General features: G+C 39.9%; 1 protein-coding gene across 1 annotated transcript; it reads right to left on the minus strand.

Annotated features, from left to right (window-relative positions):
• Nucleotides 1–3,504: 3,504 nt before the first annotated feature.
• On the minus strand, nt 3,505–23,510 carry bves (blood vessel epicardial substance). The gene is made up of 8 exons (XM_049583199.1): nt 23,340–23,510; nt 17,401–17,664; nt 15,463–15,587; nt 11,531–11,718; nt 10,570–10,678; nt 9,687–9,854; nt 9,385–9,526; nt 3,505–4,951 (listed from the first exon to the last, which is right to left on the minus strand). Exons 2-8 carry the CDS (start codon nt 17,627–17,629, stop codon nt 4,836–4,838), a joined length of 1,077 nt encoding a protein of 358 aa, XP_049439156.1. The 5' UTR covers nt 17,630–17,664; nt 23,340–23,510; the 3' UTR covers nt 3,505–4,835.
• Between the last annotated feature and the right edge of the window lie 1,999 nt (nt 23,511–25,509).

The raw sequence follows: 25,509 nt of genomic DNA on the forward strand, positions 1-25,509 counted from the left end.
TTGCTACATCAATAAAATTGCTACATCAGATGAATACAGTGACTAAACAATGGCAGACAAAGTGTTGAATGAAATAAAGTGACAGGTGGCAGATAAAGTGTCATTATTGGACAAATGCAAGATAGGTCCGTTCAGAGCTGGAGGTAGCTTAAGCCAAACCGCTGTGCTGTCTGATGGCGGTGGGCACAAAGGAGTGTCTGAATCTTTCAGTTCTGCACCTGGGTGGGATAATCCGCTGGCTGAATGAGCTGCCCATCAGCCACAGCTCGTCATGCAGGGGGTGAGAAGGATTGTCCAGGATTGCACAGATTTTGTCCTTCACTCTCCTCTCAGCAACTGTCTCCAGAATGTCCAGGTCCAGTCCCACCACAGAGCCTGCTTTCCTCACAAGCTTGTTGAGCTTGTTGACCTCACCAGTCTCAACTCCACCCCACCAGCACACTTCAGCAAAGAAGAGTGCACTGGCAACCATAGACTGGTAGAAGGTCTTGAGGAGCCCACTACAGACGCCAAACGATCTGAGTCTCCTCAGGAAGAACATCCTGGTCTGTCCTTTCCTATAGAGGGCATCTGTGTTGTGAGTCCAGTCCAGTTTATTGTTGATGTGGACCGCAAGGTACTTGTACAAGTCCACCACCTCCACCTCCTCGCCCTGGATGGTGACTGGGGTAGATTGCCTCCGGTTCCTCCGGTAGTCCACCACCACCTCCTTAGTCTTAGCACAAAACAGATGGGTAAAGAACTTGAGTAAGTTCCCGGTCTGACAAGTTCTTTACCAATTACAAAACAGATGGGTAAAGAACAAGTTTAGCCAAGGGACTAAACTTTGCTGTAACACCGAACTTTGCTGTAACACCGAAACAAGTCCCTATAGTTGAACTCATCACGGCGACAGAGTCAGCTATAAGGAAAAACAATCTAAACGAGACTGAAGCAGAGCAGCTCAGACTCAAAGTGTCGGCAAGTTTGTCCAGTGCTAAAGCCCCACCTTCGAACCTTACTATTCAAGAAAGAAAAGCTGTGGTGTCTCTGAGCAAAGACAATAACACATGGGTGAAGATCAAATCCCAGGAACTAGAGGCTTTTACTGAGCACATCAACTCAGTGGACAAGAACATCAAGTTCACTAGAGAAGATGTTAATGATAACCACCTACCTTTCTTAGACTGTGATGTACACTTGGATGAGAACAGGAGCCTCCACATTGGGGTATATAGGAAACCCACACACACAGACCAATATCTTCTTTTTGACTCACACCACCCTCTGGAGCACAAACTGGGAGTTATCAGAACCTTACAGCACAGGGCTGATAATGTACCAACCACCACTCAGGCAAAGGTACGGGAGCACAAACATTTGAGGAGAGCGTTGGAAACTTGTGGCTACCCTAGTTGGACGTTCAACAGAACAAAACGATCCAACAAGAACAATAACTCAGAGAGGGCTGAGGAAGGAAACAAGCGCAGGAACATTGTCATACCCTATGTGTCCGGGGTGTCTGAGAAACTCAGGAGAATTTTCAACCAACATCAAATTCCTGTGTGTTTCAAACCAAGTAACACACTCAGGCAAAAACTGGTACACAGCAAAGACAGGGTACCACACACTCAAAAAAGCAACTTGGTATATGCTGTCCAATGCAGTGAAAAATGCAAGGACTCATACATTGGTGAAACCAAACAACCATTAAACAAGCGCATGGCTCAACACAGAAGGGCAAACTCCTCAGGTCCAGTTTCTGCTGTTTATTTACATCTAAAGGAGAAGGCTCACTCCTTTGAGGACAGCAATGTGAAAATCTTGGACAGAGAGGACAGATGGTTCGAAAGAGGGTTAAAAGAATCCATCTACGTTAAAATAGAGAAGCCGTCTCTAAATAGGGGAGGTGGCCTGAGACACCACCTATCCCCCATTTACAATGCGGCCCTTGCTGCTGTACCTAAGAGACTGAACAACAAAGACTGCCCGAAACTAACCTCAAGTGGCTCAAAGAAACACAACGACAGTCGTTCGCTGGTAACCACACATTATGCCTAACGACTGTTGCTCACCAGTGGCCCCACTCACTCCTAACGACTGTTGTTCACTAGTGTGACTCACCTGACCCAAACAATGGTCCAGTGAAACTCCACTAACGAAGTATTGTCTTATGAGGGTGGTGGGTGTACACCTCCACAGAGGTTAAAAACCTGAGTCTTACTCCACTGTTTGTCAGACTAGTGAGGACTAGTCAGACCGATGCGTTGAGAACTGATGAAGCCGCTTGGATAAGAGGCGAAACGTCTTCTAGACAAAATCAAAGTCCAATTACCTACGATTTAATTGTTGCCAAAACATTAGATTTAACATTCATTCATTCAGTGAATGAATGAATGAATGAATGAACATTTAGATTTAGATTTAGCATTTAGATTTAATATTTAGATTTAGATTTAATATTTAGATTTAGATTTAGATTTAGCATTTAGATTTAGATTTAACATGTAGATTTAATATTTAGATTTAACATTTAGATTTAGCATTTAGATTTAACATTTAGACTTAGATTTAATATTTAGATTTAGATTTAGCATTTAGATTTAGATTTAACATTTAGGTGCCACATTTAATATTTAGATTTAACCAGTTAATATATTTCTAAGTTAACAAATATTGCTGTACATGTGGTAAAAGGTGATGTTAAAAAATTCACAACACTTTTTTAAACATTGTTTGAAGCTAAATGTGGCAAAATGTTGATGTTATTTTCAGCGTGAGCCACTTTACAAAAGGCACCCCATACCTTGGGGCACCCCGGTGTTACTTGACACCACCTGAGATACGCAGCCATCCACCCTGACTGGCCCATGAGGTAATCCAAAATTCAGGCAGTGATGTCTAGTGAAGTTCACTGTGCTTAAGCTTTCACTGCAAGTCTCACAAATTCTTAAGGTAGAAACAGTGATACTGAGCCGCCCTGCTTTTTTTTCCAAATTAAAGTAAAAAGAAAACTCTGGCAATGTATGTATGTGTAATTATTTTACCCATAACAAAATAAATCTGTTTGTTTCAAGATTCTCTATAAGGTGTCACCGTCATATTAATCATTAGTTATTCTGACTTGCTTACAGATACTGACACTCTTCACCAATGTGTGGAACTAAAGAAACTGCTCTTGGACCTAGTTTATCCCCCATTTGTTTTCTAGAAGAAGTCTTCAAGGCTGAATAAGAGCTTGATGACCTGTTATCTGAGATGGATGCCTTCACACTGCTTTGGCTGATGATTCATGAGCAGCTTCACTGACTTCAAAGTAATGAGGGAAGCAGGGCTGGCACATCATGGCCACAAGAGGGCACTCCAATCCTACAAATACTACAACATCACACCCACTGCCCTGACTTTGGCAATTCAGATGCAACTCAAAGGTTATTATCATCTGGAAAAGACAGAGATGAGAAGAATAAAGAAGAGATAATTACTGAATATAAAGATTTGACACACAGCAAACACACAGACAAATCTTTTTTCTTTAAATGTTTATTTAACACCCAAAGTGCACTTCTGTCTCTTTCAAATGTTTTAAAAAGAATACATTGTTAAATAAAATAATATTTCCAAAGAAAATCCTCACTAACAAAGATTAAGATGTGAAAGTTATGAAATGTGAGCTTGTGGATAAAACAGGAAAATGTTTGTGTCTACATAATCAAAAACATAATAATGGATTTGCATCAGTGCTGACCAGTTATGTTTTTCAGAAACAATTTGAAGAGTTTATATGGATCTGTCACTTATGAGCAGTTGTTAGAGCCTGACCAGTGCAGGATTTCTGAGACAGATTTAGTTTAGTTTAGTTTTAGATTTTGTTTTTTTTTATAATTATATTTGAGAACTGAAAGCTGCACTGATCAATGTCTTCACATTATCAATAGATCAAATAACTGTATGTAATGTGAACGCTCTTTATGATGAACACACAAAGAATTATCCCAATCCTGCCATTCCCCTCAGCTCTACAGAGATTTTATTTTTTAGCTCATCATTTTGGTTTTCCAGCTCCCATTTTTATATTTGGTTCAGTCTCAGTATTCTCATCAGCCTTGTCTCCAACAGGCAGCTGTTTTCAGTGGAAAAAGCTCTAAGGGACTTCATTATTTATGAAGGGGGCATGTCAAATAATGTTTTAAGCACCGGGGAGGGATTTACGTTTGTTACTTTGGCTTGAGGGAGGGGCATACAAATTTAAATGGTTGTATTTTGTTTTGAGTTCTAAAAAAAACCATGCCTTCATGTTTTCTTTAAAAATCTGAAGAAAATATTAAAACAGTTGACCTTAGATTGGAAGGCATGTGTTATTTGTGTCTGTTCGATGGGCTATTGCTAGCAAACAATGGTCATCACAAAGCCTTTGTAAGGTGATAATATGTCCATTATGTGTTTTACAGCATGATCTGCTGCCCACAAGTGGTCAAGGAAATCAATTAAGGTAGCTTTAAAAAACTGATAATAATATATCTGTCTTTTTTTTTTTTACATAAACACATAAACAAAGCAGATATGCACATTTTGCAACATTTTACATTTAACAGTAAAAAATAATCTTGTCAGTGCTTTGTGGTGGATAAACTATGTACTGGAGACATTTGTTTCTAAATGACCTTAAACATATCTTTAACATTTCTGTACTGACATCTGTTGCCAAAATATAGGCAGATCTAAGTTCACTGAGAAAATGGCACAGATGATGATTTCCCTCATGCCTGTGTATCAATCAGGCTCTTGTTGTTTGGTTGCAGAGCTAACAGACCTATATAATAGAAATTTCATCCTATATATTCTTGCAGTGCTAGCTACATTTCATCAGTGGAAGTGCTGGGTATATTACAAGACTCTTCGAAGACGTCATCCTCCATGCCTTCCTCTATGGGTTTCATCTTTGAGGAGGCCTTGGTGCCAGGTGATTTTTCTAAAAAAAAAAAAAAAAAATGATCTGGGCTCAATAACCAGCAGAATTGCTCACATGTCACAAAGGGCACAGTTATCACATTTATAATCAAATGTACATTCATACACACAGAGACACACACCCCAGAGCCCAACACAGGATGAGTGGCTGAACAGATAATGTAAAACTAGAAACAGCCCTGTGAATGTGTTTCCATTACCATTAACAGCTACTGCATTAGAGCCCTTCTGCTGAAGAGAAACTGAGCCACTCTTCACGGCTAAAAGCATTTTGAAGAATAACACTTTACTATAGGTGCTTTTAGTCTGTATCCAGGCTATGACTGATACAAAAACTGTATTTGGCCTCACAATGTGTCCCCTCCTAATACACATGATGCTTTTACTCTTTTTTCCGAGAATGTTAGAGTGATGTCACTTGGGTTCAACAAATATGTGTCGTAGAGGGAAGAACTGGTTGCCTAACATCAGACAGAATTGTTACCTCCTTACACTCCTTTCCCATTTTCAGTCTGACACTGTCCAGTCTTGCCAATTTTGATGGAGGAGGGAGTATTTGATTTTCCCTAAACAATCACTAGAAACCCACAAATATGTCTGAATCTAATGTAACTTCAGGTCCACACTGATGCATAGCCATGCCAACATAATGGTTTGGACTGGGTAATAAGAGTGGAGCAGAGCGAAGTAAAACAAGATACGATGTTTGGCAATGTAGAGAAGACTTATCGATTTACAACAGCCTTGATAGCAGCGTCTACCTGGGGCCTGTATCACGAAGCGAGATCAACCTTTCCTGGGTTACCCAGACCTATCCTGGGTTGACTAACCCTAACAATGGCAATCAGGATAATCGGTATCACCACGCTGGATATCAGCTCTGTAACTCAACCCAGGGTTGCTTTATCAAGAGCTGTGAACGCGCACGCAGCGGACCAATCACAATCATGAGAGAAGCGCAGCGTCACTGAGCGTCCTCACTGAGCGTCCTCACAGAGCGTCCTCACAGAGCGCCGTATGAGGGCAAAAAAAGTATTTCTCATGTGAGGATCAGAGATTAATTCTGCTAAAATATGAGGAGGAGAAAAGCAACATTACAGAAAAGGCCAACACCGTGGCAGCTGCAGGAGGAGGAAACATGCGTGGCAACGCATAACGGGATGAATAATGTTTAGTTTTAGTTTAGATTAGTTTATTTGCACATAATGTTAAAAACAGACAGTATAACATTTACAAGATTAAAAAAGAAAAGTGCCGGAGAGGTTAGAAGCCACTAAAAGCTTATCAAAGAAATTCCCCTGTCAAAACATCAATGAAATCACATAATAGAGAAGAAAAAAAAAACGGGTCAGGAAAGAAGAAATAGAGGAGGAGAGAGGGAAAAATCAAGACAAAACAAGGTAGCAAATAAAATGATGTGTAGGTTAAATTACTCATCACAGGTTCAAGTAGCTACAGTACCTGTACCTGTACATCTGACACTGGTCACACCCTTGAATCCCATGAAATCAATGCTGCGCAGATGAATTGTGTGTATTAGAATTATCGTCTAACATCATTGCGTCTGATAAATTGGTCTTCTTTGTCATAACGTTATGCTACAATAAAGCTTAAAGCTGATGCCACAATTAAATCATATCAACACCAAATTGATAGTCAGAATAAAATCATCCTGATATTGAGCTTGGTTAGAAATTAACAGCTGCGCAAAAATATACTTAGTGTCCCTCTTTAAAAAACAAAAAGGAAAATCCCTCAAACACCATGAAGTGTAGACATGATAGGCTACTTTCCACATTTCCAGCAGCAAAGCTGTCAATTAGGCCCATTATCTTTAACAGGGATCATTTCCTCCAACAAAACAAAATGTTGGCACTAATTAATGGTGCTATTAAGTGTCCGCAAATGATCAGTTTCTTTCTTATGAAGGGGTGGGATGAAATTTCGACTTCTTTCCACTCCTTTTTGAACAATCTTTTTATTGTCTGTTGTTGTTGCTTTCTTTTCTTTTTTATTGTTCAAATTAAACTTTCAAATTAAAATCAATCACATTAATTAAACTTCCCGTCATGACTGGGCTGCATTTCAGTCAGCGGAGTCATTTTTTTCCGAACAGCTGATTGGCCAGTGGGTGGTGCTTTTTATAGGATCAGATTCAACCCTGAACTTACCCTCCTCCGGAGCAGAGTAAGTTACCATGGTGATCTACCCCGATAAGAACTGAACCGGCTTCGTGAGACCGAAAACCAAGGGTTAACCCTGAAGTTAAATCACTAAGACATTAATCCTGCTTCGTGATACAGGCCCCTGGTCTATTGCACTTGCCATTGTTGTTGCTTTATAACAACGTGACAGTGACGTTATTCCCACCCCGTGTGGTGATTGGCCAATTTTGTGGCGTGTCTCAAACTTCTAAGGTGAATGTTTCATGTTCTTTGGTAGTACCTTAACACAGATCTAGAAACAGCAAAGTAGAAGTAAGCGGAAATGATTAGTGAATGAAAACAGTATAGTAGAACAGCTCCCTCCTCCATGGAAGCATAGTTTTATTCTGTGGGTATTTATTTCCTGCATTGTGTTGAGTGTTGAATAAGAATTAGGGATCGACCGATATGGTTTTTTCAGAGCTGATGCCAATACCGATTATTATGAAACAGAGATACCGATAGCCGATATTTACAACCGATATATGTCTGCTGTAAAAATCATAGTTGACACAGAATTTAAAAAAAAAAAAACAAACACTGACAAAGCACTACATTCAAATGCAATTAAGCATATATTTGTTCTGAGAACTTTTCCAGTGAAATAGTACAGCATTTGACAAGTAAACAAATGAATGGAAAATATAAAAGTACTTAAAGAGGTTTAAAGTACTGTAATTAGTAAAACACTGAACAGTAAATGAGTACAACAATGAACAGAAAAATGAAAATGAAAAGTGCAGGGAGCTGCCCATAGCATTTTATATATATATATATATATATATATTTATACTACACAAAAACTACACAACACTGAAAAGGTATAACGACTTAAACTCAACTCGTGCACCACCTAGCGGTGTGGTGGAGCCGCTGCATCAAGAGGGGCGGCACTGTAATTATATGTGTGTGTGTGTATATATATATATAGTAATATACTATATATATATACACACACACACACATAGAGGTGGCACTGTAATTATATGTGTGTGTGTGTGTATATATATATAGTATATATACATATATATACTATATATATATATATATATATATATATATATACACTATGTGTGTGTGTATATATAGTATATATATGTATATATACTATATATATATACACACACACACACACATATAATTACAGTGCCGCCCCTCTTGATGCATGTCTGTAAGTACAAATATATTGCTCTGAGTTTATTTGCTTACGTTATGTAGAGTTGCTCACTTGCACTTTATTGTTTGTCATTGTAATGAAGAATATGCAGACTTGCTAGTTCTGTTAACGCATCTAAGGCACTCATGCCAGCTATATTTTGAGTTAACTTCTGTCTTCTTTTTATTTAGTAAAGGAGCTCCTGGTCATGTTCACTTGATGACAATTAGCCTACATCGTGTTTTTTTTTTTTTCTTTTCTTTTTGCCATGGCTCACGGAGCAGTCTGTGGCGCTGCATGTAGAAGCTTCAGTGTTGATTGGCTATCACTTGTGCCCTGTCACCAATCAGTGTAACCAATCAGTGGGGGCTGTAGGCGGAACATTGTTACACAGCCAAGAGTGGGGACTTCAGGCATAGAGACGGCTGCATCAGCGCCAAAGCAACGTGTTTTAAAATAAACATATTTTATCGGTGAAAAAAAATGCTCATGCCGATTATCATGGATGACTAAACTGAACCTCTGAACTTTTGTGCTCAGTGCGTGTACTTCAGTTTTTAAAACACGGGTAAAACCACTCAAAATAGGTGATAGACTCCTTTTCCGTTGCCAGCTGACCAGGGCTATGTACAGCTCTGCAGCAGACGAGTGGGCCTATCTGTGTGTGTGTGTGTGTGTGTGTGTGTGTGTGTGCGTGTGAATTTATTAATTTTTATGGCGTGTCACATCGACATCACGAACAGGCCGGAGAATAGGTAAACAGTAGACAACACTATGAGAGGAAAGAAAACTTTATGGTAGTTAATTCTTATTATCTCTTACTTATTCATTCTCTCTTTGATACTTGGTGCAGACTAATTTGGATCGAAGTTTCTAAACATACTATCTGCAACAGCTTTAAAAGTGCAATTATTTGTATTACTGTAATACATCTGACAATTTTGAGGTTTAAATTTAGATTAAGGAATCAACCAATGGAATGCTCTCCTGTAAACTGGTGTGATGTAAGGCACTCTCGGTAACAGTTCCTTGGAAAGACAAGAAAACATGTTGGTGGGTGATACTGTGACTTACGGAGCGATGATCCAGCAGACCCTCCTCGTAGGATCTGGTTAAGGACATCATCAGTGTCACTGGTGCTCGCCATGCTGTTTCTCATCTGCATCATAGACAGCTGAGAGCACAGGCTGGGCTGACGGTCCATCTTCTTCACTGCCTGGGACACATCCACCAACATCATCATCATCATCACCACCATCAGTACAATGAGGCTCACTGTAGCTGTCACATTATGGTGTTGTTGATGTGTTAATACTTCCAGTGTTTATGCCAATAAAAAGTTTTTCATTATAATTTGAGAGCAGAACTGGACCTACCTTGTCACTGAGTGTGGGGTCATTCAGAGAGTACAGTTTGTTGGTGATGTCTTTGCCGATGAGGTACCTGAACACCTCATTGAGGAAAGTATCTGACTCCAGGAAGTAGGTGAGCCTCTCTCGAGACCAACACAGGAACTTACAGTTCTCCTCTGCCATGATGGTCACCTGGCAATCAAACTCAACATTGGTTTTTCAAGAAATGAGGATTGTATGATCTATTTATGAAACAGAAGGCGCAGCAGGTGGAATCTCATTTCGCCACTGCAGTCATCATGGCTAAATAGTGCTAAGTCTTTAATTGTATTATAATTCTATTTTTCTATTTGTCAAACCTCTAATAACCAGTTGAGTCTGGCTCCAAGAGCAAGTCACTATCCACAGACTCATGTTAATACGCCCAACTTTACAGCAGAAATAAAAATGTTTACAGTCTGGTACAAAAAAACCTAACAGGTCTCTGTAGCTAAATCAACATTTATGACAACTGTCTGACAACTGGGGGGTCGCTATTTCAGTGTGTTTTTACTTTATGAAAGACTAAGGAGTGAAAATTAATTCATTAGCAATTTATTAGCAATTAGCATTAAAATTTGTAAAATCACAATGCACAATGCTAACCAAGCTATCAGCTAGCGTATGGTTATCTCCACCCTCTCTTCCAAATTTGGTCTCTTCTGGCTCCAAAAATCCAAGCTGGCGATGGCAAAAAGGCCATATTTGAGGCTTTAAAACAGGAATCCACAAACCAATGGGTGACCTCACTGTGGCTATATCCAGTATTTTGTACAGTCTTTGATTTAAGCTCAGAGATGTGCAACTGAGCAATGAAGGCACATAACGGGGTTGTTCATGTCACCGTTCGATCTGATTTTCTTCTTACCTGGAACTTCTCTCCTCTGTGCATCTCAGTGGACCTGAACTCTGGAGAGTCAATGAATGAATTGGTGTAGATGTTGTGAAGGAAATGGCCTCGGTATGACACCTTCATCCTGTCACACAAAAAATCATAGAAAACTCTGATACATCTTAAAAAACAAAAATACAATCTCTTTTAAGTGAGCCTTAAATCTTCTTGTGTTAAAAATGTGGCAGGCACTTGGGTTGGTTGGTGATGCCAAAGGACAAAGTCAATTCAACTCCCAGTTCCTCTAATGGCCATCTAAAGTAAGTCCTTAATTACTCTCAGAACCAGTGGTGAAATGTGAATAAGTACATTTACTTAAGTGCTGTACTTTATGTATGTATTTAATAATTTCATCCTCATATCAGCATATCAGTTCTTGAGTTATGGCCAGCCATTGCTATCGCAGGTGCGGAGGCATAAAAAGTTTCAAATTCACTCTGAAATGTTAAGACCTGCATTAACTGTTAAGATAATTCCAAAATTTTGTAAATTGACTGGCTAAACCATTAGCCTAAACCACTGCTTTGTGCTTATGTTCAATATTTTAAATGCATTATATGCTATGCCAGCAAATTATAAAACATCTATTCTACACTCCAGCTCCTTCTCACTGTTACTGTTTTAAAACTCAATTGTGAACTTTGTTAAGTTTCAAAAGATCATGTAAGGCAAGTTTTAATTATAGTCAGTTACAGAATTAATCAATTAACCAACCAAACCATAATATCAAGAACAGTAATAAAAAGATATTCCATGCACATTTCCATTCCAGTGAAATCTTGCACTTAGACTTCATTCGCTTCATCTCTGACAAGTAGACAGCTCAATATTTACAATTTCTATATAATGAATCAATCACTGAGACATATTCAGCACAAAGTGAAGGTGGACAACACAGACCAATGGCTGCATCCAAAGTCAGACACACAGTACGTACTTTCCTTTGAGCAGAATGCTGAGGCGTTCGTCCACAGAGGTCTTGTCCTCAGCAGCGTAGGCCTGGCCTTTCTTCAGGGTCTGGATGGTGCAGAACTGTCCTGTGAGCCTCTGGAACAGAGACTCCTGCACATGGAGGGGCTCAAACATCCGCTTGTAGACTGAGCGCAGCTCCCTGTCAATCTTAATCTGACAGAGAAGAGCCACAGCCTTAAATCATTGTTCTACTGAAAATCTGACATTAAGTGCGTGTGTGTTTGTAGTCTGAAAATAATAGAAAATAAACAATACACATCAGAAGTCACTAAAGTATTGTAATAAACTCACGTGCAGCTTAACAACTACATTGAAACATATTTGAGAATGCTTAGGAGGTTGACTTATTATATAAATGAAATACAGTTTCAGACCTCAGTCTTGCACACTGTAGATTCATCCCAGTACCATTGATTGAAACAGTCTGATTAGAGAACATTAGCATAAGCTCAAGAGAAAACATTAGCAACAAGATAATTACACAACAACCATCAAAGGGGCTCTATGTGAAATTCACAGTGTATGCGTTGTCTGCACACCCTTCCCAGCATGGAGGAGGCTGAACCAGGGGCTAGCAGCTAATGTTACTGACTCATAAAGGGAGCTAAACAATGGCAACAGTGTTGACAGAGCCAATGCTGTCAACCACGGACCGATTCAAAGGGCTGGTGGTACACTTCTGCAGTGACACACACCTGATATCAGATGTTACTGCCGTGTGCATGCAGTGCAAAGCAGCCATGATGAGCTAGCAGTTGATACACACATGCGCTAACATGAACGCATGGCCAAACTGGCTACCATAGCAAACCACAGAGAAGCTCAGATCACAACACATACAGAGTCAGTGTGACTTCATTCTCTGCTCAGGGGTCTCTACTCCATTATATCTTTACATAGCAAATTGAAACAGAACCATTAAGGTTCAGTCAAAAGATTTGCAACAAGATGAGTTAAAACAACTACTTGCAATATATCATTCTGCAATGTTCTAAAAACCTGCTGGTTCACACCAATGCAACTAAAAAAGACAGTGTATCATCATCAGTGTATCATTTCCAGCTATTCAGGCTGATTTTGTGGCTGAATATAATTTGTATCTTCTTAAAATATGAATGAGGATAGTGATAGTGAGATACTAGTTGTATTTGTAGTAGTGATGAAACAGTGAAAACCATCAACAAAGCATCAGATGAACTGTATTTATAAGAAATACACCACAATAATATGAATAACCAGTGCCAATTATTCAGTCAATGAGAATGTGTGTGCGTGATGGGGGGACATAAGCACATAGAGCGAGCAGTAGCAGCTACCCACTGTCCGACACAGGCACACCATGAGAATGGAAACAGAGGTTCGGCAGGGGTGGAGCATCTGCCGCAGCACGGTTTTGTCTCGTCACCAATCATTGGTCTGAACGGGGCTTAACAAACCAATAACAAGTGCATTTTTCAAATGGTACGTATCAAGGCTAATGATTACTTAGAGGTATGTCATTCATGCATACAATGACTATGTTTACATGCACACTAATATTACACTGATATTCTGAATAAAACAATATTCTGAATATGATACCGGTCATCTGAACAGCATATGCTGTTCACATGACTTAGGCTTTTTATAGAATGTCACATTTTCCCATCAAGACGTGGGTAAAGCATTCTCTGGACATGCATCTCAGTAAAGGGTGTTTCCACAGTTTGTGGTACTCGGCCTTCTGTTTAAGGTTTGCTTTGTGTGTTTTCATGGCTGCACTGTACCCTACATGAACCACCTTGCCAACTGTTTGGAAGGCTGGGGTAGAGATGCAGGCCCACAAGAAATCAGCCCTTCCTCATTCCAAGGGTGTCAAATACTGCTGCTTTGTCATGTTCCTTCTGCATGTGATATTGACGCCAAATGCACTCTTTAGTATGTTCAAAAGCAGCACTGGGCTTTTAACTAACTTCAGTGAATACCCATCTGCAGCAATACTTGATGCAGAGAGCAACTGACCTGATCCTAATGAATGGGTCAACGAATCAAGACTTTCATCCAGGAGACCACAGTTCATATATTCCTGTGTGAAACCAAACATCAGTGTTGCTTTGACATAAAGTTATGCGATTTACATACGGTCGTCACCTGACGTATTTACATTGCATTATGTTATTGTTATGTAAAAGATGTACTTATTTAAACCCAAAACATATTCTTTTTTTTTAAAACACAACCAGGTAGTTTTGTTGCCTAATCTAACCAAAACCATTCCAAATACAGCTACTATGTCAGTGGTTTTGGCACCAAAAACCACTTTTGGTGTCAGTTTGTAATGTTGCTGTACGTGACCTTTCATGGTGTTGTGATACGCCACCGGTTGGCCAAACGGCACCTGTCGTGGTGGTATGATACCCTGCTGGATTTGCTTACCATTTAAATGTAGAGCCAAACCATGATGTGTCTTTCTAAATCTAACCATGTGCTTTTGTTGACATCCCTGATTAGGCAGCAGCATTCCGGAACATCAACTGCAAACAAAGGAGCAGCATGTAATATGTATGTAGCATGTAATATGTAGACGTGAGAGGACATTTACAGCAGCGATATGTGAAGACTTGGGATGAGAATGTGTTGCCATTTTACAACATTAAACATGTGTTACAATGAGTTTCAGCTGTGCGTCACACAGAGACGCTAAAGGGTGCCCTTTGCATCGATATGAGATCTGGGAGGTGTGACAAAGCATTGGTATTTGACAACCTGGGAATGAGAACAGGTTGAAGTAAAGCCCACATTTCTGGTCAGAAAGAGAAACCTAATTTTAAACTTTATTTAAAGACTTGGATATCAACAGGTTTTTGGGATCGGAGCAAATACCACAGCACTGACCTTTTCAAGAAGGTGGCTGATTGACTGAAAGAGGAAGGCTGTATTCACATGGTCCAACAAATCCTCCATTGGTGGAAAACCATGTATATATGAGACCTGAATACAGCATTGGAGGTGGAGCTTCTTTCATTCCTATGAAAGTTGTGCATGAAGTCCAAAACCACTCTATTTCCGTGGTATAAAATTACCCAAATGATCAACGCTGCTTCCGCATCACTGTGGGGCTCAGCAGGTGACTTCCAGTTTATCGCTCCGCTAGCTCCAGTGGGGGTAATGTAATTTAAATTTGTGGCTCTTTTAAACGTTCCAAATGTTATCAGACTGAATGGATTGAATCTTGATGGTGGAACAAGTCATTTCGCAGGGCTTGTGACCCTAAAAAAAGTTTGTCCACTGATTTATAGACAGCTTTTTCCCAATGTAAGTCTATGAGAAAGTTTTTCTTTTTGGGCCTAATGGCATGACGTAACAGACCACAGGAATATTAGTGGAATATTTGTTTTCATGAGCCATGTAAACAGCTTGATAGAAATATTGTCTTTTTTGGAATGAGGACAAAAAAGATGAATATTTTGTGCATGTAAATGTAGTCATTGTCTGCACACGCAGGTCAGCTGGAGTGATTAGCCAGTAGGCGTGGCATTGACTGATTGGCTCTGACCTAATTACAGGCTTTCCTTCAGTAGTGCTGCTGAACTGAGCAGGTGATCTGCAGTGACTGAGGAGGACAGGTCTCCTGTGTCATTATGAAAAGTCCTGGTCTGATTCTATCAGCCTGCTGGAGGCCCCTCACCTACACATGAATTCTATCTGCATCCCATTAGCATAACGTAGGAGCAGACCCAGGAGGATACGCTGCCTCCTGCCCAGGACAGAGCTGACAAACACTGAGACTCAATACAAATGAACAAACTGTTCCCTCAACACCTGGGGCCCGTATTCCAATTTAGTAAAACACACAAAAAGCCTGAATGTAAAGCGACTGTTGGGATGTGAATGAGGGCATGCTGATGCAAAACTGACCGGTCTGCGCTTGTACAGGAGGAAGGCCAAGTGCATGAAATTGACCACCAGGAACACCACGTTCCAAACCATCACATCCAGGTTACACCTGTACAGAGTCGCCCACACGATGAAGAGACCACATCCTGTCAGGGTTAAGACACACAACAATGTGGATTTAGGTGAAGATAAGTCCAGACACATAATGTTAACACTTCAAAGTCTTAATTCAAAAGTAAATACTTCAGTCTGGTTTAATTTATTAAGACAACATTAGTATAGCTAGTGTTGGTGTCATTTCAAAAAAACACTACAACAAACATGTCACAAAACTAATTTCTAGAGCAGTCTACGGCTCTGTTCCTTGTATGCGGAATTGTGGATGATTTATAAGTCTGGATTTTTCCATTCTTAAAACTAGTTTACCTGGAGTTGCAGTTTATGTACACCTTGTATGACAACACATAAAGACATCTATTAGTTATGAATGTTATTCCTAGGGAAGCTCTGAGAGACCAAGTGAATATATATATATATATATATTTTTTTTTTTTTTGGTGTGCAATTTTGGCCATGCACGTTTTGTGCTTTCCCCCATTGCTTGTGTTGGAGCAATCGTCGACGCAGCCCATGGGGGTCTCAGGCCAAAAGGGCTAAGTGGCCACCACTGAAGGTTGAATTATGCACTAGCTCGGATCTGGGAGACGGTGCTTAATGCGCAGAGACATCAGACTCAAAATGTCACAGGATGAAAAAAAATTTAAATGAATAACCATAAATCAGTCTGTTTTTTTCTTCTGTCATTTCTTCGATTACTAAGTAGACTGCTTATGTGCACTTGTGGGAGTCTAGACATTGCAGACTGGCGGTTTTTGTGTGTAATATGAAATAACATCCTGCCATTTTGTTGACCTCAAAGTTGTAACTACAACTGCCTCGCAGTTGTTGGCCTCTGCAAACCAGTCAAGTTTCTCTTACAGTTAACATCCATGTCTGTGAAAACATGGATGCTTCACACACATCTTCCTCCACGACAGCACGACGATCTATACATTCAGCACAGCTCTAAGTTGAACAGCCAAGATTAGTGTCACCAATTCAGTATCTCATCAAATATTTCCCCTTCTGTTCCTGAGATATGACAACCTTTGACCTTCAACCACCAAATTCTAATCAGTTAATTTTTGAGTCCAAGTTGATGAGCCAAATTTGAGGAAATTCCCTCAAGGCATTCTTGAGATATTTCATTCACAAGAGTTGGAAGGACAGATGGACGAACAACCTGTAAACATAATATCTCTGGCCACGGCTGTAGCCATCACAAAGGCATAAAAATTGAAAATATTTAATTCAGGTGCAGCTCATACATTTATTTATCTATTCATTTATTTATCATATGAACTGATTAATTTATTTAATTATGTCTATTTTAGTAACATAATTATGCCCCATCTAGTCTTTGATTAAAAAAACCCTTACAAGATGAACTACTATAGCTCTGTTGGTTTATTCTTCCTCTTTCCTCTATTTCTGTTTCTCTTTAAAACCTTCAGAGACTATCTTGCTCCAAAGCGCAATATAAATAAATTAACTGTCAAAATATCCCATAAATCAGGCTGCTTCCTGTCTCCACTCTCCTTCCAAGCAAAAGATAAACATGTTGAAAGTGCTTTTTCCATTCTCTCCTTCCTTTATCGGCCATCTGAGCCTTTTAGGGCCTCAGCTCTGATGAAGAGAGCCCTCTGTGTGCACAACAGTTTCCCAGTTCTTCTGAATATTAACCGACTAAACCAAATCCTCAACCAGCCTGTGGAAATTATTGACCAATACTTAAATGCACTTCTGATCAGAGTGAAGATCAGTTGAGGCTGTGATAAATTTAGTATTAATTAGCAAACATCCCCAGCTTCAGTGTTATCAGCACAGGAATGCTGTCAACAGGGGGCGCTGTGGACGAACCTGTCATCAGGAAGAGGCGCAGCAGGATCATGTGCAGGCCCAGGGTGGTGGGGATGACCAGACCCAGCAGCAGGGACAGGCTCCCCAGATGGAAGAGGATATGGTGGGCCTGCTCCCATTCCTGGCAGGAGGTGGCATTAAGCTCCACAGTCGGGACTCCTGGAGTGGCCGTGGGGAAGGAGGGCAGCGCAGTGAAGAGGAGAGGGGGCAGCTCTGGGGTAGAAGACATCCTGCAGCAGGGTCACCTTGAAAACTAGGGCAAGGCTGGAGATAATGTGAGTGGAGGATGATGAATTGCTAAGGGCGTACAGGCAACATGCTGGTCATGGTGGATTTCTGCTCACTGTTAAAAATGTCTTTTAGTTTGTTTCATCATTGTCCTGTTGGCAGAGATGGTTGAAAGAAACTGGTGTATGCTTTTAAATTATGATCTTTCTGTGAGCCCAAAGTTATTTCTACTTGGTGTGTTTTCTTTTTTTTTAATTTACAATTTTTATTCAATGCAAGGTACAGTACACATTTGAAACATCCAGTACAGTTGTTAAGGGAAGTAAATGTTTGTCAAAAAACAAAGTCAGACAGTTGGGTACTGAGTATTGTCAAAACCTCACAGAACAATTTATTGCTTTCAAAAGTGGAGAGCAACTTTACTGCTCCGCATAAACCTCAGCCTTACTGTTTCCTTTTTCCCCTTTTTCCTCCTTTTAAATTTACCCCCTAAATAATAAAATATTTAGTTAAAATATGGCACAAATACCAGCAATGGAAAAATAATAATAGTAATAAAAAGATAACCTTCAATAGAACAGAAAGAAACATAAGAACTGGGATGTATATTAAAAAACACAAGCTGATTAGAGAATATCAACACATATGGGAGATTGAACTAACAGTAGTAGGCCTATATTCTTTTTGTGTATTTAGATAAGGGAAAAGTCCAATGTTTTGTTGTTTAATGAGGGTCAGTCTGTTGTGTCCCTTCGGTTAGGTCAAGAGTGTGTGATTTTTTCCATTCGATATATGTCGTCAATCGTGTCCATCCATTCACTCACTGTAGGAGGTTTGGGATGCAACCAGTGTCTGGTGATATTTTTCTTAGCTACAGTTACCATAATTATAAAGAGATATCTATTAGTGTTTCCAGTTATAAAATCTGATTTGCCTAAGATAAAGGTTTCAAATTGGTTGGGTATCTTTATATGAAATATCTCCTCCATTGTTTTATGAACCCCTGACCAGAAAATCTGCAACCCTGGGCATTTCCAGAACACATGCCAATGATTTGCATCTCAACCTCCACATCCTCTCCAACATATGGGGTCTTCCCCCGTGCAGTGAATTTTCATCTTTGGAGTAGTGAAAAATCTTATCAAACACTTCCACGCAAATTCCCTCCATGTGTGTGCACTTGTGCATCTCCACAGCATTTCACAGTAGTTAAGCCATTCTTCTTTGGTTATGTCAAGTTGTCCTTCTTTTTCCCATTTGTTTTGGATATATTCTGTGGTGTAAGGCTTTTTTGTTAGGAGGCCTTTGTACAACCTTGAGATGGCACCTTTAATTGATTCATTTGAATATGACCTCAAGAATTCTTGTGTTTTCATATTTTATGTAAATTAAAGCAGCATTACTGATTTTCTCTGTCACTTTGGAACTGAAAAATCAGCTGCAAACACAACATCAGAGATATTATCACCTTATTAAAGGGAAAAAAAGACTTTTCAACTAGTTCCGCTGTCACAAAGACAACTGCTATCCAAGCTAATATCTGCTAATGCGCTAAAAAGTTAGCTTTACGGAGAAATCAGATGTTCCTCTTAATACCTCCCAAATTTGTGATTAGGTGGACATGATAACCCTTAGTACACGTAACGTTATTCATCCCCACAACAGTAAACATTTTTTCCCTAACCTGATATTAAGGTGTGCGCTGCACACTCAAGCATTTTTGATGATTGCCTTCGCCGCTATCCAGTCCTTTCGTCTTATTGAATTTAACCATAGTTGTCTTATTTTTTGTTGACAGGCAGTGGCGGCTGTTATGTGATAAAATTTAAGTTTTGAGCCATGACTCCTTCTTGTTCGCAAAAACAAAACAAGATGACACTGTAGATATGTAGCCAACAGCTCTGTGGTGGCGAGTCCTGTTTGCCTCCAGCCAACAAACTGATGTCATTGTGACGTTGGCCCTAAAATGGTCTATAGGGGGAAAGAGCTGTCTCACCTTTGGGCCAGGGACAGTATCTCCAGCTCACAGAACAACTCTGAGACCTGTGTGAATGGTTTTTACTACCATGTACAGTCTGAACGATATGACATACACATTGTATTTGTCTGGACAACTGTAGGGTTGAGCTTCATGGACATAAAACTGGCTTACCTGTTGGCCCTTGTAGCTTTGTACTTTCTTTTTTTTTTTTTTTAAATAAGTGCCCCTTGTAGCTTTTACTTTTTTTAAAAAAAAAAAAAATTCTCATATATAAGAAGTTCAGTCCATTCTCATTCACAGGTCTTCAAATACCAACATAATCTTGAAGAATGGTTCTCATGAGATCCTATTAAAAAACTGCATGCACAACAGTTTGTATCATATCCTACTAGTTTGCGCCGCACAAATGACATTAAGTCTTTAACATACAGTCACGTAGTTAACATAAAGTTACAGAGGTTACGTTTAGGCAATATAAGTTATGGAGGTAAAGTTTAGGAAAAGACACATGGTGAGGATGTACCTTAAAATGACTCAAAGTTCTCAGATCTGAACACGTGACTCCAGGGGAGAGTCCCAGGCAAAAGTAATTTTTTTGTGACCCATGCACCACCCCAACCTGCCTCCTGACAAGTGCTCGGGACTGCTTCCTTGTTTACTGCCGTCAGCCCACTGGTCACGTGTACGATGATGTGTACGAATTTGGGTGCATTGGTTTTCATAGGAAAACATCCAAAATCATTTGTGAGAACAGCCTGCAAATACCAAGGCTTTGTCACACCCCTCAGTATGAGATCAGTACCAAAGGCACCCTTAAGCATCTTTATGAAGTGCAGCGGGCAGCAGGCTTTGACCTTACTCCATGTTAACCTATCCACAGCAATACTGGCAGCAACTGAGGAAGTAAAGAGTGAGAAAGTCTGTGTAGGGTGGGAGGGAGGGGAAGTGGATGGGTCACACAACACAAGACTTTTACCCAGGGGACCACAGATTGTGTCCCATTTGAAACCAAAAATCAACATTATGCAAACATAACATAACTTATGTATGGTCGTCGCACACTGATGTCACTCAAGTGGCATATTTATGTCACATTGCATTACCTTAACAAACAACATTATATATTTTTTCTAAACCTAACCAAGTAGTTTTTGCCTAACCCTAACTGTAACTGTTACACAGCATTAACCACGTATCACAGTGTGTTTCAGCTTTGCATCACACTCAGTATGTTTACATGCACATACAGTTAAGTGGAGCTATGGTTGTAGCTCAACTAAGCCATTTAATTGGACTACTGTCCTCGTCCCAGTATACAAGCACTGGAGGAGAATCAATTTAATGACCAAAGTATGTCTGACTCTGCTACAATAGGTGGAGATATGCCCCCTTTCAGCTTGTTAGTAATGGTACCATGGTGGACAACTTTACAGCACTGAACATTTTGTCCATCCAAAAATGCACAGCTCTAGGTGTAGATTTCACCATGTTGTTACCAACTTTTTCTGTTATGCATTTAATACGATTCAACTTATGTGCGGAAACTGTGGAGCATGCGCAGAGCACCAAGGCCTGTTTGGGTCCAATTGACTGTATACATGTGGGAGTAATTCAGCTCCCACCTACAGTATCTGGGTGTGTTAGTCTGACTTTGAGAAAATGCAGTATGATTTCAGTCAGACTAACATGTTGACATGTATTTTAAAAGTCCAGTTTTAGTTGGACTAACACAATATATCAGTTTTTTCTAATGTCATGTAAATGTACAGAGTGAAGGACTCTGAGGGTGAAGTACCTGAACCATGACCCTGCATGAATCAAACATTCATACAATTATCATCATTATACATGACGATCTCCAAATACTTTCATACTGAATCTTTTTTTCCATGACTATTTCAATCCATATTGTGACTCTGACATTGCTTTAAAAATGTAATGACTGAACAAGTAAAACTGGTATAACTCATCTACATTAAAAAAAAATGTATCCAAATAGAAGAGGTTTTCAAGTAATGACATCAAAACTAAACACTCAGTATGTTTGCATACACAGTAGTCGAGCTTAGCTCATAGCTTGGATAATCAGTCAAGTTGGACTTCTCGTCTTGTCTAAATATACAAGCAGAAGAAAAAATCGAATTTCTGACCAAGTACATCTGACTCCACCTTGATAGGCGCCGCTGTGTCCTTTTTTTTTTTTTTTTTAAATATAGTGCATATTGAACTAGTTCTGAATGACCCGAAGAGGAAGCTAACAAGGAATGAAGATGGCAGAGCATGAATGTAGCTTCCCCGTCCGTCCAGAAGTGCGTCTTCTGCTTCTCAGTCGCTATGGTGTTTGTTTGTTTTTCTGGGAGTTACTGCACTGCTATATACTGAACTGCTGCTACGTCATCTTCTTTCAGGTGAAAGCCCGCAAAAGAAAAAATGGTGCATGTGCAGAATGCCGAGTTCCGACTCCAGCCGGACTAAGTGGATACATGCAGCAATAGTTCGATTGTCGATTATCTAGGTGTGTTTGTCAAGCATCGGATAGTCCAATTTCAGTCAGACTAAGCTGTTTACATGCATTTAAAAGTCTGGTTTCTGTCAGAGTAAGTCAATTATTCGATTTTCTCAAGCTGCATGTAAACCTACTGACTGTTACAACTGCCCCTGGTCTCCCCTATCAGCTGCATTTCAAGTGGCAGAGACCAAATGACTCAAATCTTGGCGAAATGTAGATCGTGCAGGGTCAGGGCAATCACATTTCTGGGTGTGGTAGTCTGACTTTGAGAAATCCAATTTATATTATTTCAGTTGGATTAACATGTTAACATGTATTTTAAAAGTCCGGTTTTAGTCACAATAAATCGATTTTCTCTATCATTATGTAAATGCACTGGCTGAGACTCTAGACAGTGCCCTGTGTGTTGCCATGAAACGCCGGGGGGACTGACAAAGTGTGAATATGTGATGACCTGGGAATGAAAACAGGTATGTAAAGAGCCTCCCTGCAAACACAACTGTTGTATTTTGAAAAAAACCTACAAAAATGAGTTTGAAGCAAATGACTATAAATGTCTTTTTCTGTGAAAAAAATTGAAATTGCAAATGTCCTAGAGTGCCAGTGTTTGTTGAGAGCGTCTAAATTTTTACCATCTTTATGGACAAGACCTTCACTGTATTTATTCATTTAGTAGGTTTTCTCTTTTAACATACATACATACATACATACATATATATATATATATATATACACACATACATGTAGTATATGTGTATATATATATCTTTAAGTTTGTGTCTGCCTGACATCGCAGATACAGTTATGTTGGGTTACATTAATTAATTTTTAAAAAAAAGTCCTGTCCTGATGTCACATTACATCCTGTGATCATTTCATTATTCGCACAGGAATTCTCCTATACATTTTTGGCTTTATCTGTTCTACTAAATGATTAACGTAAGTAGCCTACGGTGCTCTCAGAATCATCCTCACATTTTGTTAAAAAAATGAAACATTTTTACTTTTCCACTGTACATGTCACAATAGACAGTCCAGTCCCTGTAACAGCATTCAGCTGCTGTGGGTTTTTTTTGTGTCAGCCTGATGTGCTGTAGCTGTGGGAGCGCTCTCATATAAAAATAGCTGTGGGGAAACATGCAGGCAGCGCAGGAATTTCTCCCAGCCACAACTTTCGAACTGCTCGATAAAGTACGGAGAGGAAAAAGCCTTGTTACTTACCGATTCAGCGGCAGCGGCAGCAGCAGCAGCAGCACCCGGTGGTGGGCTACGGTGAGGAAGGAGGAATGATTTCTGTTCAAAACTTGAGCCAGAGCTTGAAGCTGCAGGCTGGACCCTCAGATGGGGGCTGCACAGTGTGTGTCGCACATTCCTCACAGCTGACAGGGACAGACTAAAATGGGCAACGGGGGAGAGCAGCGCACCTGCAGTGACTTACAGCTGCGGCAGAGGGAGACAGAGCTCATATTAACCCTGTTAATTGCTATGGCAAACCCGTCAATATTATGATCTGTGCAGGCTTCTTTTTATAATCAATATTTTTTTTTTATCGTTTTCTTTTGAACAGAAAAAACACCATCAAATATTCTACATCTTAGGGCTATGAAAACTGAGAAAAAAGACACTGGGCTGTGAATGATAAAGCTTGGTATCAAACCTAATTCGTATTTTAAAGTATGCATGAGTGTGTGATTACTCTATCGTATCCTGTCTTTAATGTGTATTTTCTATTTTTTATTTTATTTTGTTTTTCATGTAAAGCACTTTGAGTTGCACTTGCTGTATGAACTGTGCTATACAAATAAAATAATAATAGTAATTATTGTTATTATTATTATTATCATTATAATTAAAATTATTATTACCACCCTGGAACCACAACTCACAGAAAAATTCACATTAAATTAAAAATGGTGGCATTTGCTATGAAATGCAAACCCATCTTTGTCAAGGCTCTGGTGAAGTTTTAGAGTCCTCACAACACTTACGGAGATCCGAGGGAGAAGTGGGTAGCAGTACAACTGCACACCTAATGGCTGACATCGACTCAGATTGAAACGTCCAAAAACACATAATTGAAACCATAAAATATCTCCATACTGCTCGTCTGTAGTGATCCAAGTGTCCTGAAGCCCTGACATAAAAATTTGTTTGAAAAAACGTCATTTAAATTTTTTTTTTGCCTCATTGTAGCCTGTAGCTCTAACTGCCTCTGTGTACACTGCGCTGACGTGTGTGCGCTTGTGCGAGACCGTGAGACATGGGCACCACCTTCATGTGTGTTCACATGCTTTCGCTGGTCTTGTGCGCAAGCTTGCACACGTGAGCACGGTCGACAGAGAAGCAGTCAGAGCTACAGCCTACAATGAGGCTAAAAACAGAGTTCAAATGATGTTTTTCCAAACAACTTTTTATGTCGGGGCTTCAGGACACTTGAATCACTACGGACGAGCAGTATGGAGATATTTTGTGGTTTCAATTCTGCGTTCTTGGACTTTTTAATCTGGGTCATTAGGTGTGCAGTTGTGCTGCTGAGTTCAGACTCCAAACTGAGTGGAGTCCTGCAGGGATCTTAGAGAGACTTACTTATTTTGGCTCTAAACCCCATCATCTGGTCTACTGTGGGCTGGCTACATCGTTTGCCTGTACCAGGACTGTCGGAGCTAACATTAGCTCTGATGTCCATGCTTGCAGCAACATGTTTTGCATTGAGGTGATATCATAGTGCTTGAAGTGCTGCTGTGATAAGAAAACTCTTTGTTGCACAATTTGCACACAGCCATGCTCTTGTCCAAGGTGCCACAAAAAAAACTTTCTGCCCAACAAGCCAAGCAATGCTGTCACTGTTCACCGAACTTTCTTCTGTGTTGATGTCACTCAATGCATTCTGTGCATCGTCTTCGCTGCTGGCAAACGAACTTTAGGTGCATTACCGCCACCTACAGGGCTGGACTGTGTGCATCAGTGTTACCGGTGTGGCAGAAATGAGGGAACTGAGAAAAGGTGTAACTAAATGCATTATTTTTTTTAACACGAAGTAGCCATCATTCGATGGGTACACTGTGGTCATAAAGAGATGGACACCTAGTCAGCAACAATACTAAGGTAGGCTGTGGCATTCAAACAATACTCAGTTGGTACTAAGGGGCCCAAAGTGTGCCAGGAAAATATCCCCCACACCATTACACCTTAACTGTTGAGACAAGACACAATAGATCCATGTTTTTATGTTGTTAATGCCAAATTCCGACCCATCTGAATGTTGCAGCCAAAATTGACTCATTAGAACAGGCAACATTTTTCCAGTCATCTATTGTCCAATTTCTTTGAGCCCAAGGAGCTGTAGACTCAGTTTCTTGTTCTTAGCTGACAGGAGTGGCACCTGATGTGG

The sequence above is a fragment of the Epinephelus fuscoguttatus genome, linkage group LG8 (genome assembly GCF_011397635.1).
Source record: "Epinephelus fuscoguttatus linkage group LG8, E.fuscoguttatus.final_Chr_v1".
Lineage (NCBI taxonomy): Eukaryota > Metazoa > Chordata > Actinopteri > Perciformes > Serranidae > Epinephelus > Epinephelus fuscoguttatus.